General features: G+C 58.5%; 1 protein-coding gene across 1 annotated transcript; it reads right to left on the bottom strand.

Annotated features, from left to right (window-relative positions):
* Window positions 1-2,268: 2,268 nt before the first annotated feature.
* Window positions 2,269-5,789, bottom strand: MNX1 (motor neuron and pancreas homeobox 1). Its single transcript, XM_054817398.1, has 3 exons — window positions 5,186-5,789; window positions 3,028-3,188; window positions 2,269-2,923 (listed from the first exon to the last, which is right to left on the bottom strand). Exons 1-3 carry the CDS (start codon window positions 5,787-5,789, stop codon window positions 2,600-2,602), a joined length of 1,089 nt encoding a protein of 362 aa, XP_054673373.1. The 3' UTR covers window positions 2,269-2,599.
* Between the last annotated feature and the right edge of the window lie 6,391 nt (window positions 5,790-12,180).

The following is a 12,180-nucleotide window of genomic DNA, read 5'->3' as shown; positions in this document are numbered from 1 at the left end:
AGTTGTAAAATGATTTACGAAGTGAAAGTGTTAAATGAGGCCACCAGCTGTAAGACTGACAGAGCTTTATGAGTTTTATTAGGTGCCCTATTATGGAAAATAAACTTTAATCCGTCCATAAAAACAGAATCTGAAAAACATATTTGCCCTTGTAGTCTGGAACACTGAAGGTATTCTTGTGAGACGCTGGGCTTTAAAGAGATTAATTTTATTGAGACAGACACAATACACCGGTAGGACTTTGATACAGGGTCCGGGAATAGTTGCCTGTACCTCGCAATGCTGTTTTTCATAGGGCTGAGACACGTTTGGACACACACCTCTTGGGCATACAGTAAATTTCTGGCCCTATGGCGCACGCCTGCCAGTTTAATTAGCGGGTATTTAATTGGAAATTAATGGCTGAGGAAGGATTATTGGGGGGGGGGGTGATCTCACATAGCTCTTGGAGGTTATTTTGTTGGGTTTTTTCTTAGGATAACGACGCGTCCTCCAGACTGATGTGTTTTAGACATGTTAAGGTGTAAGCGGAGAGGTGAATCCTGCTGGAAGTGAGTAATGCTGATGCGCCGCCGGGTTTAGGGCGGAGAAGCCGCCGCGGCCCTGCGCGGGCATTGCGCGGCCCTGCGCGGGCGTTCATCCACGAAGGTGCAGCCGCAGCCAGCAGCGTGGAAAATCGCAGAGCAACTAATGCTTTTATTTTTCTATCGCCTTAAATTCTCTACAACCTGTGGCCGAAAGAAAATAATTTACAAATTTAAATCAGAGCCTCAAACGTGATTTTCCGTGCAAGGGAGGAGGTATCGATCAAGCCCAAATCAAATTTATCCCGATCAAGTTTTTTGACATATGGGATCCATCCAGATTTATGATTTACCCCATGAATGTGTGTGATTTACAGCGTATCCCCCCGGAGCGCTGGGTGTGCCGGGCAGCTAAACTAATAACTAACGGCATTGTCTCTAAATGCCACCTCCGGCCGGCACCACCTGAAGCTCTCCGCGACGGAGAACTCCTTTCTTTCGCGTAATCTCATGCCATAATCTCATGTATCCGCCAGCCTGTGTTTCACGGGACGGATTGTTATAGAAGCCATTTAGATGGCCTATGGTCCTCTCATGTGAAAAGTTTACGCGGGTTTGTAAAACATCGCTTTAAAAAAAAAATAAATAAAAGTGTACGGGAGTGGAAATAGTCCGTATTTCGGAGCTCTTCATCCTCCGGGGCTCCACGGGGGAGCGGCGGCACCCGGGATGCGGGGGGATGCGGAGGGCCGGGGACCGCGCCCGGCGGCGGGGACCCTCAGGCTGCGGCGGGTCCCTCCGGCCCCCCGCGCGGCCCTACGCGGGAGCGGGAGCCTCGCCGCACTGTAATTCATTAGCGGGGATGAATTGCCAGACGTGGCCCCGAGCTGGTGGGGATGAGCCAGTGATTATATTTAAATTCGCTATAATTGATTTGGGGAAGAGCTGCGGTGACATGGATTAATTGATCTGCAAATTTATTGGCGAGATAAATCCCACAGTTATCGAAGCGCCCGCGCTTCGCTGCCGGGGCGGCCATCGCGGGGTGTGGGGGGAGAAAGGTCCGTTCTTCGGTACCGAGGAGGGCGCGGGGGCCCCTCGATCCCTTCCACCCGCCGGAACTCCTCGCTCGCTTGCGAACCGAGCCGCCCCTGGAAACCAGCGCTGCTCCCTCATTTTCTGCCACCTGGCTCCGGGTTTACAGCCCCGAGGAGGGGGAGAGGGACCCCGCTGCTGCCCGGGCTCCCCCCTTCCAGCGCCCGGTTCCGAGAGCATCGCACCACGGAGGACCCCGCGGGGAGCGGGTGGGACACGCAGCTCTGCTGCCGGGGGCGGGAAAGGAGGGAAACAAAATTCGGAGGAGGAGAAGCCGTCTTGATTTCTCTCCTGCACCGAGGCGCTCCTCTAGGAAAGACCCACCCTGATGTCAGATAATGCACGGCATCTGCGGCACCGAATTAAATTCGGGTTAGAAACCGGTTCCCAGCTCCTTCCCGGGCGCTTCGGCACCGCCCAGAGCACCGGGACCCCCACACCCCCCCCCGGCACCCGCGGTCCGGGAGAGCCAAGCATTCCCCCCGGCACAGAGCGCTCATACATCTCACGTACAAAACGCCGTTTATTTTCCACCCCATCGCGCAGGTGGGAGGGCCTGGGGAATAATTTAGCATGCATAAGTAGAGGTAATTTTTTTTTTTATAAATACGATATACAAAAATAAAGACAGTATTGAGATTTCCAGCAGTTTTAACGTTCATGACATAAACAGTTTTCCCCATATATAGTAAGAACAAAACATTTCCAATATTCAGCGAAAGGAACGCGCTTCCAGGGGGCAGGGATGGGAGGGCTCAAGTTTCGTCTGATTTTCAGTCAATAATAACACTGTATTCACTGTAAATCCTCTTCCCCGCTCAACATGCGGGGGATCCTCTTCTCCATCCCCCTCCAAGCAGGGAGAAATCGGAACAAGGAGGGGAGCGGGGCCGGTGCCGACCAGGAGCGGACGGGCTCCCCCCCCCCCCGACGGGACGGACAGAGCCCGCGGCTGGAGGGAGCGGGGCGTGCGGGGGGGCTCACTGGGGCTGCGCCGGGGCTCCGTGCCGGCCTCGGGGCTGCGTGTCCTCCTCGTCCACCTCGGAGCAGTCGGAGGAGTGGTAAGGGCAGCATCGCCCTGCCGCCGCTTCTTCTTCCTCCTCCTCCTCGTCCTCGGGCTCGCTGTCGGGCAGCTCCCGCATCCTCCTCCCGCCGCTCTTCTCCGGGGCGGGCAGCAGCAGGTCCTCATCCCCCTTGTCCTCCCCGCCGCCCCCCTTCTGCTTCTCGGCCTCCTGCGCCGCTTGCTCCTTCGCCTTCTTGCTGCGCTTCCACTTCATGCGCCGGTTCTGGAACCAGATCTTCACCTGGGGGAGACGAGGGGGGACACATACAACGCCTCATCCACTGTCCCCCCCCTGCCCCCCCTCCCGGCAGCATCCCCGTCTGCCCCTCGCCCGCGGGGACTCACCTGCGTCTCGGTGAGCATCAGCGACGTGGCCACCTCGAAGCGTTTGGGTCGGGAGAGATACTTGTTGAGCTTGAACTGATGCTCCAGCTCCAGCAGCTGCTGGCTGGTGAAGGCCGTGCGGGGCCGGCGGCACTTCCCCAGCAGGTTGGACTGCGCCTGGGCTGGGAAAGGAGAGGGGGAGCGCGGAGGTGAGCGCAGAACCGCCCCGCCGTGGCAGGGCATCCCCCGGGACCGGGGGTGGGAAGGGGGTAGGCAGGAAAGAAGGTGAGCGGGGGGAGATTGAAGTAAGGATGGACAGTTATCCACCAGAGCACGGATCGAGGGAGGGATGTCCTCCAGCCTACAGCCTTTCCCGGCTTGCACAGTGTCAGGGGAACCCCCACAGGGACCAAAAAAAAAATTAAATTAAATCTTTTAAATAAAGAAAAATATGTCTCTTGATTTCCCAAGAGCTTAACAAATGCGAGACAATAAAACAGAGCCAGGGATCGCGGCGAAGTGGTACCGGGCTCTCAGGGGAGCAGCAATTTACTCCGTTTAATGCTTTAGTTAATCCTGCCACACTCCCAGCCCGCCCATACCCGTTTAATTAACGGGATTGCAGGCGGGCACCCTCCGGTGGACCGGGGACCGCTCCGCAGGCTGGGAGCGCCGGGCACCGGCCGCCCGTCAGAGGGTAAATCAGCAGCGAGGGCTGGAAAACTGTCTTTGAACGAAAAAAAAAATCGGCGTGTTTTCCGCGTTCAGAAATAATAATTAAAATTAAGGATTGTACATACAAAAGAAAGAAACCCGGCGATGGGCAAGGGGGAGGGCTCGGGGGGCACTGAGCCCCTTCTCGGGGCCCGGACCCCCCCGGGGATGCGACATGGCCGCGCTACAGCCCATTTCTCGAAGTATTTTGGCACTTAGGCTTATTTGGTTTAGGAAAAAAAAAAAAAAAATCAGAAAACTAAGAAGGGGCGGCTCTCGCTCCCCGGCTGCGTTTGGAGCCCGCTCGCTAAAGCGGGCAGCAAGAGAAAAGGACAGTGTCCGCTCCCGGACAGCAGCGCCCGGAGATTTTCTCACTGCGGTGAGATTTTCCGAGGCTCCATTCTCGTTTCTCTCCGGTTATTTATTCCCCCCCGCACCTTGTTTGAGAGGCAGAGCTCTGACCACTCTAATTATTTTTTTCTTCCTGAAGGTTCCAGTCTAAACAACCCCAATTCGAGAGAAAACAATGGACTTTTTTGTCTGCGAATGTGTTTGCAGAGTATGAGAAGGGGGAAAAAAAAAAAAATCGCAATTCTTTTCCTGGCATGATTTTCGTAAAACTACACCTCCGGTATTGTTAAATCGGCCATTCCCACAGAGAGCTCACACCTCCGAAAATGATCTTTGCCTGAAACAGATGCACACAGGGTCCCCATCGCCGTGAGGCCTAGTGCTCAGCAACGCGCCTTTCCCTGGACTTCGGGACTGTCTAGTTCAATGCAGCATTTTCAGTCTTCCCTGGTCCCAGACCGAAACCTTTCCGACTATATTTATTTCATGCCTATTCATTATCCCCAGGGAACGCGGAACCCTAATTTTTTTGCTAATCCCCAGACCCTCCCTATGCCCGTTTGCCCAGAGGAGTCTGCCGTAATTATTATAAACTCATTTCCGATAAAAGAGAAATAAAATTAAGAACGGTGGCTAGGTGATGGGACCTGACACCCCGCTTTTGGGGGATACATCGAGACTGGGCTTTTGGGGGGAGACCATGGGGGCTCCTGCCCCTGCCTTGCCCCCACCGCCCCCCATCCTCTGTTCCCGGCGGCTTTTGCACCCCGGAGACGGTGGAAAAGGGCGCTTGCAACGGCAGGAAGCGATTTGCCACCTTCCTATGTAATCTGCCATGAAAAACCGGGCTGTTCGGGACTCCTCAAGGGCCGGGAATGGTGAGGTGACCCCCCTTCTCACTGCGGGTCGCTGTTTCCTTCTTCTAATAAAAATAAAATTTAAAAGAATAATAAAAAATTCAAAGTCACCGCCTGTTTAAATCTGCAGCTCATTTACGCAGGGGCAGGGAGACGGTTTCTTCCCTCTAGGAAGGAGGCAGCTCCCGGTAGGCCCCTGCACTGGGATGGGGGACAGAGGGCATGCGGCTGCAGGGCAGAGGGAGGTAAATACTCACAGTTGAAGTCGGGCATTTTGGGCAGGATCATGCCGGCGGTGGAGGCCCGCAGCCACTGGTCCAGCTGGAAGGTGCCGGCGCTGAGCTTGATGGGGTCGGCGGCGGGGTGGGATGGGTGCGCTCCCTGCACTTGCGAGTAGGAGTAGGAGAGGGCCGGGTGCTGCCCGCCCAGCGCCGAGTAGCCGTACACGGGATGCCCGTAGAGGGCCGCCTGCGCCGGCATGCCCGGCCCGCCGGGCGCCGCAGGGTGCAGTCCCAGGGCCATGCCGGCCGCCGAGGCGTGGTGATGCGGATGGGCGCCGGCGCCGGTACCGGGCAGGAAGCCGGGTTTGGGGACCAGGGCGCAGTGGGCGGCCAGGAGGCGCGGCGGAGAGGGGCTGTCGGTGCGCAGGCAGTCAGCGGGGCCGCCGGCGGGAAGCTCGGAGGAGGACGAAGAGGATGAGGAAGAGGAGGAGGACGGGGGGCTGCCGCTCCCGCTGCTGCTACTGCCGCTGCCGCCCAGCGAGGTGACCAGGGCCAGCGGCGCGCTCTGTCCCGCCGCCGCCGCCTTGGGGGGGTCGACAGCCAGCAGCGCGTCGATGCGGAAATTTTTTGATTTTTCCATGGGAGCGCTGGCGGGCTGGGGCGGGAGGCGGCGGCGGGCGGGGGAACCGCGGCGCGTCGGTCGGGCGGCCCCGGGCCGGCCGCGTCTCCCGGCGGCGGCGGGCGGCAGTGCGGGCGCGCTCCGCGGCGCGCCCCTTCAAGGGCCGCAGGCGGCTCCCATTGGGCCGGCGGCGCTGCGGCCTCGCCCGCCATTGGCCCCGCCGCCCACCTGTCACGGCGGAGCGGGGGTGGCCCGCCCCCTCCCCCCCCCCCCCCGGGGACGCCGGGAGAGGCGGGGGCGGCGGGCCGGGGTTAACGGGAGGGGAAAGTCCGGTGCACGGACGGAGAACCGGCTCCTCTCCGCGGGGAGAGCCCTCCCAGCCGCGGGACTTGCCTGGCTTTGCCGGCCGAGGTGGCTCCCGCCGTGTATTCAATGACAGTTTTCCACCATTCCCGCACACGGTAAATATTTGCCGTAAACGCGCCGCCGGCCGCTTTTTAACGAGTCGGAAAGAACAAACACCTGTGGGTCAGGGAGTCAAGCCTGCCACCAACCCCCGGGCTTGTCAATAGTGTTATTAGGCCTGCTTATCTAACGCAAACAGGTCCGAACAGAAAAGGGAAAGAGCGGGGCGAGGGGTCGCTCCTCCGCCGGGGTCCCGCTTCCTAGGGGGGCGGCGGGGACTCCGCGATGGCGGTGTGAGCGGAAGGTCAGGCTGCGGCATGAAGCGCTGCCAAGGTAAACACGCTGTCCCTTCAAAAAGCCTTTGCCAGCCCCGGGGAGAAGGCGCTCGGTTGCGGGAAATACCCGTGTGGCCCCCCCCGGGAGGAGCCGCTTGGCACCGGGGGGGCAGCGAGGCTGAGCCCCCGGGGCTGCCGGTGCCACCGCGACAAGGGTGCGTTGTCCCCCCCGGCCCGTGGCCCTGGGCTGCGAAAACTAAAAGCAATGAAAAGAGGGGAGGAAAAGGGAAAAAGAAAGGGAGAGAGGGGAAAAAATAGAGAAGAAAAACGGAGTCCAACCCAACCAAACAAAATATCCGACAACTTTGCTCCTGGTCCCCTTCTCACTACTGCTCCGTGGGCAGACGGCCCAGAGCACCTCTGCGGGATGTGTGTGCACACACGCACGCACACACATCGACACGTACACACGTACACACACACGCACCCTTTGCTCTGTGTCCTGATACTCCCCTTCTCTCCCACACTGTTTTTTTTTTTCCTTGACCTCTCTGATGGGAGCCTGTGGACACACTCGTTCACACCCAGCAGACAGACAGACACAAGCAGAGACAGACACAAGCAAGCAGACGCTCAGACACAAGCAGGCAGACACACAGACGCACCGGTACAGCCGAGGCACGACTGCACACAGGCGCACGCGTGGCACAGCAGTCACACGCACACAGAAAACACCTGCACACAGGTGTGGCCCACACCAGCACACAGGTACGAGCAGAGCAGATACCCTCAGACCCAAACAACAGCCTCTCCCGCGCAGGGAACCCCGACACGCACCCGGGCACAGCCCACACACGCTGCGGGGGAGCCCGGGGACGTGCCCCGCAGAAGCACAAGACACCCGTGGTCCCCGGGCTCCACGGGGACACCGAGTCGCAGGATCGTTTTTATAAACCGCTTCGGTTATGCTGGGCCACCGGCCGGCTCAGAGGGGCCGGGGAGGCCCCAGGGAAAGGGCCCGGGGAGCGCGGTGGCCACCCCGGGGATCGCTGCCTTCCGCCGAGGCTCCCCAGCTGGCCCCGCGTTTCCCCTTGAATGTCATTTTGGGCCCCACGCGTGGGGCTGTCCGACGGCAGCGAGTGCCCTGAACGAGGGCTTGTCCCCATGACCGCACCCGCCTCCTCCATCCCTGCATCCTGGCCGCCGGGATTGCATCGCGGGCGAAGGGAGATGTCCACCCCGCTGGAAACGGGGAGGTGGCTGTCACGTCCCGGGCGCCCCGGGGCAGAGCCGGTGCTAGCTCCCAGTGCCCGGGCCGGCGGTGCCTGGGCTGCGCGGACGCGTTTCGGGCGCGGGTTGTTCCACGCATACGGAGACCACGTCGCGGTACCGCTCTGCGGGCCCTTTCCGCTGCTGTGTGGGGGAGGAGGGAGCAGAACTGCAGGTCAACTCACTTAGTGTAAGCGTAGAGCCGTGAGCGCACGGCTGCCCTCAGGACACGAGTGGGAATGCGTGGGAGGGCCAAGGGGGATGCGCGGCTCGCAGCGGCCGGCGGACGAGGCTGGCCGGTGCCGTGAACGTTTCTCCAGGCGGTGATGGGGCGGAAGGCGCGGCCGTCTTGCGGGGGGTGAGGGACGGGGCCGCATCGCTCCCCCGCCCGGCCATCACCGCCTCCCGGGGCGGGCTCAGGCGGGTCGCCCCGTCCGGGCACCCCGCGCCTCCCGGCCCGGTGCCGCAGGCAGGTATCGTTTGGCTGAGGGACGTGCGGAGCAGCACACCCCGCGACCCGCAAGCTTCAGCTCAGCAGCGACCCGATCCCGACCCCTCCATCCGCCCCCCGCAGCCCTTCAGGAGCACCCCAACGGGGCCAGCCCGGTCCCCTTGCCCGCCGGGACCGCTCACCTTGACCTTCCTGATCGCTCCCCAGGCTGCCCTCCCGCCCAGGAGGGGATATTTAGTGCTTAGTGAAGGATTTCGATTCTCTTTTTTTTTAATCGAGTACCATTTAAAAAAAAAATTCCCCCCATTTTTTTTCTTCTTTTTTCCTTTTTTTTTTTATTATTATTACTTTTTCTTTTTCTCCCCAGCTCCATTCCGCGTGTTTGCGCCCCCGAGGTGCCGCAGGGCATCCGGCCCGGCTGAACTCCCCGCGGTCCCGCACCTGTGTTGATCCAGTATATTGCCCGGGAGCCAACAATGCGCGGTTATCTCGGCGGAGATAGCGCAAGGACCGCGCTCCCCCGACACCTCCGGGTGGTCGGTCGCCTTTCAGCAGAGCCCCCGCTCCCCCGGCCGTGGGCAAACAGATGCCTATCTCGCCTTTTGAAAAGCCGGGGCGGTGCATGCGGGGGGGGGGGGGGCGGCGTTGGGTAAACCCCGGGCGGCCGCGGAGCTGCCGGCTGCTCGGTGGGAACGACTGGAGCACCCGGAGCCCTGCGATGGGGTGGGGGTCTCAGTCCTCTGAATTAAACCCCCCCACCCCAGTCGGCCTCTCCAAAGCCGTTACAAACCGCAGGCGCGGGGCCAGCGTTATTGCCAAAAACACATATTACACTGCGACATTCTGTAAATGAGATAATGATACATAAACCTCCCTGATAAATGTGACATCCTCGGGATGTCTCCTCTAAATTAGCTGCTTGCATTGACTGCTAATAATGGTGAGTTTATGAAAGCAATTTCAGTGCAAAAAGCACAGGGTCCTCTCGGTCTAATCAGCCTGCCTCTCTTAATGGATGAGGGGGTCAGGCGGAGAATTATTGACACTCTGCTGCCCTTAACCTGTTTCCCAATAAAGCTGATTAGTTTTTGTCAATTCATCAGCTAACCACTCTCGTCGGGACTGCATCAAAGCCTTATTTGCTCAGGGGAAATCAACAAGTCACAGATCAGAGCCATTACGGAGCGGCTCCGGCTGCAGGCGGGTCCCGAGCCGGGGCCGCTTCTCGGGCGGCCGCTCCCGGGCCTGAGGGGCTGGTCCCAGGCACGGCGGGGGGGGGCTTGCCGGCTCTTCTGGGGAGAAAACGAGCCTCCCCGTATATTCGGGTGGACATAACCAGCCTCAGGTACTTGGAAAATGCCTATGCGTTGTCAAACTTTTTGTTTCGCCCGGGGAAGGGAGACAGGGACCCCGGGAGGGCTCCGGGCAGGTCACGAATGCGGCCGGGTCCCCATCAGCACCCTGTCCTTGCTGGGTGCTCAGCGGCGATCGCCCCCGCACATCCCGCTCCCAGGAAAAGGGCATTTCATGAACTCCAAGATGTCAGTCCTGGAGAGAAGGGCCGGTCTGCAAACGGACTGCCAAAACTCTTTCTTTACCCCAAACCCCGCATTTGGGGAAAAAGCTGTCCCTGCATTAGGAGGCTAGGATATTTTTACCTCTTCCCCCCCGCCCTTACACACCATCTTCCAAAGTTTTGCCTCTCTTAGACTTCCTCTCTCTTCAGATAACGTCAAGCAAAATTTTAAATTTATTTCTACCATTGCTGCGATCCCCGCATCAGGCGCGGTTTGTCTGGCATAACGAAAGCTTGACAGTTTTTGCTCATCCACAAGAAAACAACAAAAAGCCCACCAACTGTGCGCTGCCCCTTTAAGCCCCGACCGACAGCCTCTCAGTCCACCCCCCTTCAATTTAATTTCATTAAAACAGAGCATGAATATTTCTATTAAACCTAAAATGAAATATGAAGCCATTTAGACTCTGCCTGCACCAATCACCCAGATTTATGACTTTTATTCATCACATCAAGAGCTGGGAAAAATGAATTTTCTTCACCCAGGAAGGAAATAAAAACCCTGCCTTGGTCATTTCCAGAAAGCTGTTAATTTGCCCATGTGGTAATTACTTTCACAATTAACTAAAATACAAATCAACCTGACAAATTGGGTTAGTTTATATATTAATTAGCCAGTTTAAATTTATTCATTATGAAAAGACAATTTAAGAGGACCCCGGGTGTCTGTTTTATCGCAATAAATTATTGTTAGGAAATGGGGGCTAATAAAATATCACAATATTTGAGGGCACCGCGCAGACGGGGAGCTGCCGCTCCGTCGCTGCCCTACGCGGGGTTTCCGCGGGCGCGGGCCGAGGTGGAAACGGCGTCCCGCAGGAGGGGGGCCGGGGCCGGGGCCGTGCCCCCCCTCCAGCTGCGCTGATTTAACACTCCGTCGATAGGATCATTCGATGCCTTTTAGCTTGTGATCTTTATAAATGTCCCGCTATTAAATTAGAAAATGATTCTCTCCTCGTTTAATTGTATTCTTTCGTTTCTTATTTTCAATTAATTAGTCCTATCGACGTTGCAATATTTTAAATGACTGGAGTCCGTTTACAGTTTAAAATATATGGGTCAGCGCATGCAATTTTAGACTAGGCAGAACTATATAATGTGGGTTTTAACTACTCTTCTCTCATACGTCTTAAACATCTGGCTAAATGCATCATTTGGAAGCACCGCGGGTACTTTACGCGCTTGGGACCGGTCGCGCCGCTGCCCCTCCGCGCTCCGCGGAAACCCGGCCGCGGTGGCTGCGCGCAGCGCAGGTTTCTGAAAATCGCTTGCGCTGCTCCTCCCGTCGGCGCTGCGAAGAAACGGACGGTTAAGGACAAACCGTGCGGTTTTGGGGAAAAGCCGCGGTTTTTTCGCAGCACGGCCCTGGGGTGCTCTGCGGGGGTCCCCCCTCAAACCCTCCCCTGCCCCCCCCCCCAGTGCAGGCGCAGCAGGCGGGCAGCATCACAGGGGAAAGGGTGAGGGGTTGTGCAGGGACCCCCCCGCTGCCTGACCCGAGCAGGAGTCTGTGCTGGGGATTAGAGAGGGAATATCGGGGTATTAAATATATACTAAATACATATAAGGGTATTAATTAAATTAACTAAATAACTGGCTCCCTCCTGGCTGGGGTGGTCTGCAGGGGCCCCCGAGCGCTGCCCCAGGGATGTGCAGGATGGAGGGGACCTGGATGTCCCTCCTGTATCAGAGGCAGATGGGGGACCCGGTGCTCTTTCACCTTCTCTGCTCCCCTCTCCCCCGAAAGCTGCCCTAAAAGCAGTGTGGGTCATCCTGCCGCCAGTGTAACCCCCCTCCCAGAGCAGCCAAAGACTCCATGCAGTCCCACCTTCTCTGTGAGCTGGGCTGGCTCTGTCGCCAGGCTGTGGGGCATGGGGGGGACCCCCAAGCCCATGGAGAGAGGGCACCTGAACATGCACAGGGCTGAGGGAGCAGTCCCCCAGGAGCAGGCTGGCTCCGTGGAGGGGGCTGGCAGAAGCACCAAGGGACCAGGTGAGTGTGGCTGGGCTGTGACAGTGTGGGGGTGTGGGGGACATGCTCTGCTCCCTGCTCCCCCTTCTCCCTTGGGGGTCCCCCTTGGTGCAGATGGACACAAACCCCCCAGGTGTCCTAGTTTTTCATCCCTCAGCTGGTGCCCCCTCCCCGGTCCAACCCACCTCATCCTACCCCCCCCAGCACGAGGCCACTGCGGGGGCTGCGTGCCTCAGATACCGTGTCTGTATGCAGGTATCTGGAACATCCTTCATCCTGATGGGCTTTCTGGGTGGCCCTTCACTGACTTGTGCTTAAACACCTGGAACAGAGAAGTCACCTCCCACCCACATCTGGGGTGATGCCGAACCTCTCCCTGAGAGCTGTGGGCTTGGGCAGAGAAAAGCTGGGCTCAGAGTCACCCCAGCAGCAGGCAGAGTTGCTCTTTGCTGTCCCCAACTCACCTCG

Source organism: Grus americana, chromosome 2 (genome assembly GCF_028858705.1).
Source record: "Grus americana isolate bGruAme1 chromosome 2, bGruAme1.mat, whole genome shotgun sequence".
Taxonomy (NCBI): domain Eukaryota; kingdom Metazoa; phylum Chordata; class Aves; order Gruiformes; family Gruidae; genus Grus; species Grus americana.
Note: the sequence above shows the minus strand (reverse complement) of the source record. Positions and strands in the feature narration are given on the sequence as shown.

Coding starts and splice junctions, on each gene's coding strand:
- MNX1 (XM_054817398.1), bottom strand. CDS start 5,789: ATGGAAAAATCAAAAAATTTCCGCATCGACGCGCTGCTGGCTGTCGAC. Junction 3,189..5,185: donor CAAAATGCCCGACTTCAACT/GTGAGTATTTAC, acceptor CTCCTTTCCCAG/CCCAGGCGCAGTCCAACCTG. Junction 2,924..3,027: donor TGATGCTCACCGAGACGCAG/GTGAGTCCCCGC, acceptor CGTCTCCCCCAG/GTGAAGATCTGGTTCCAGAA.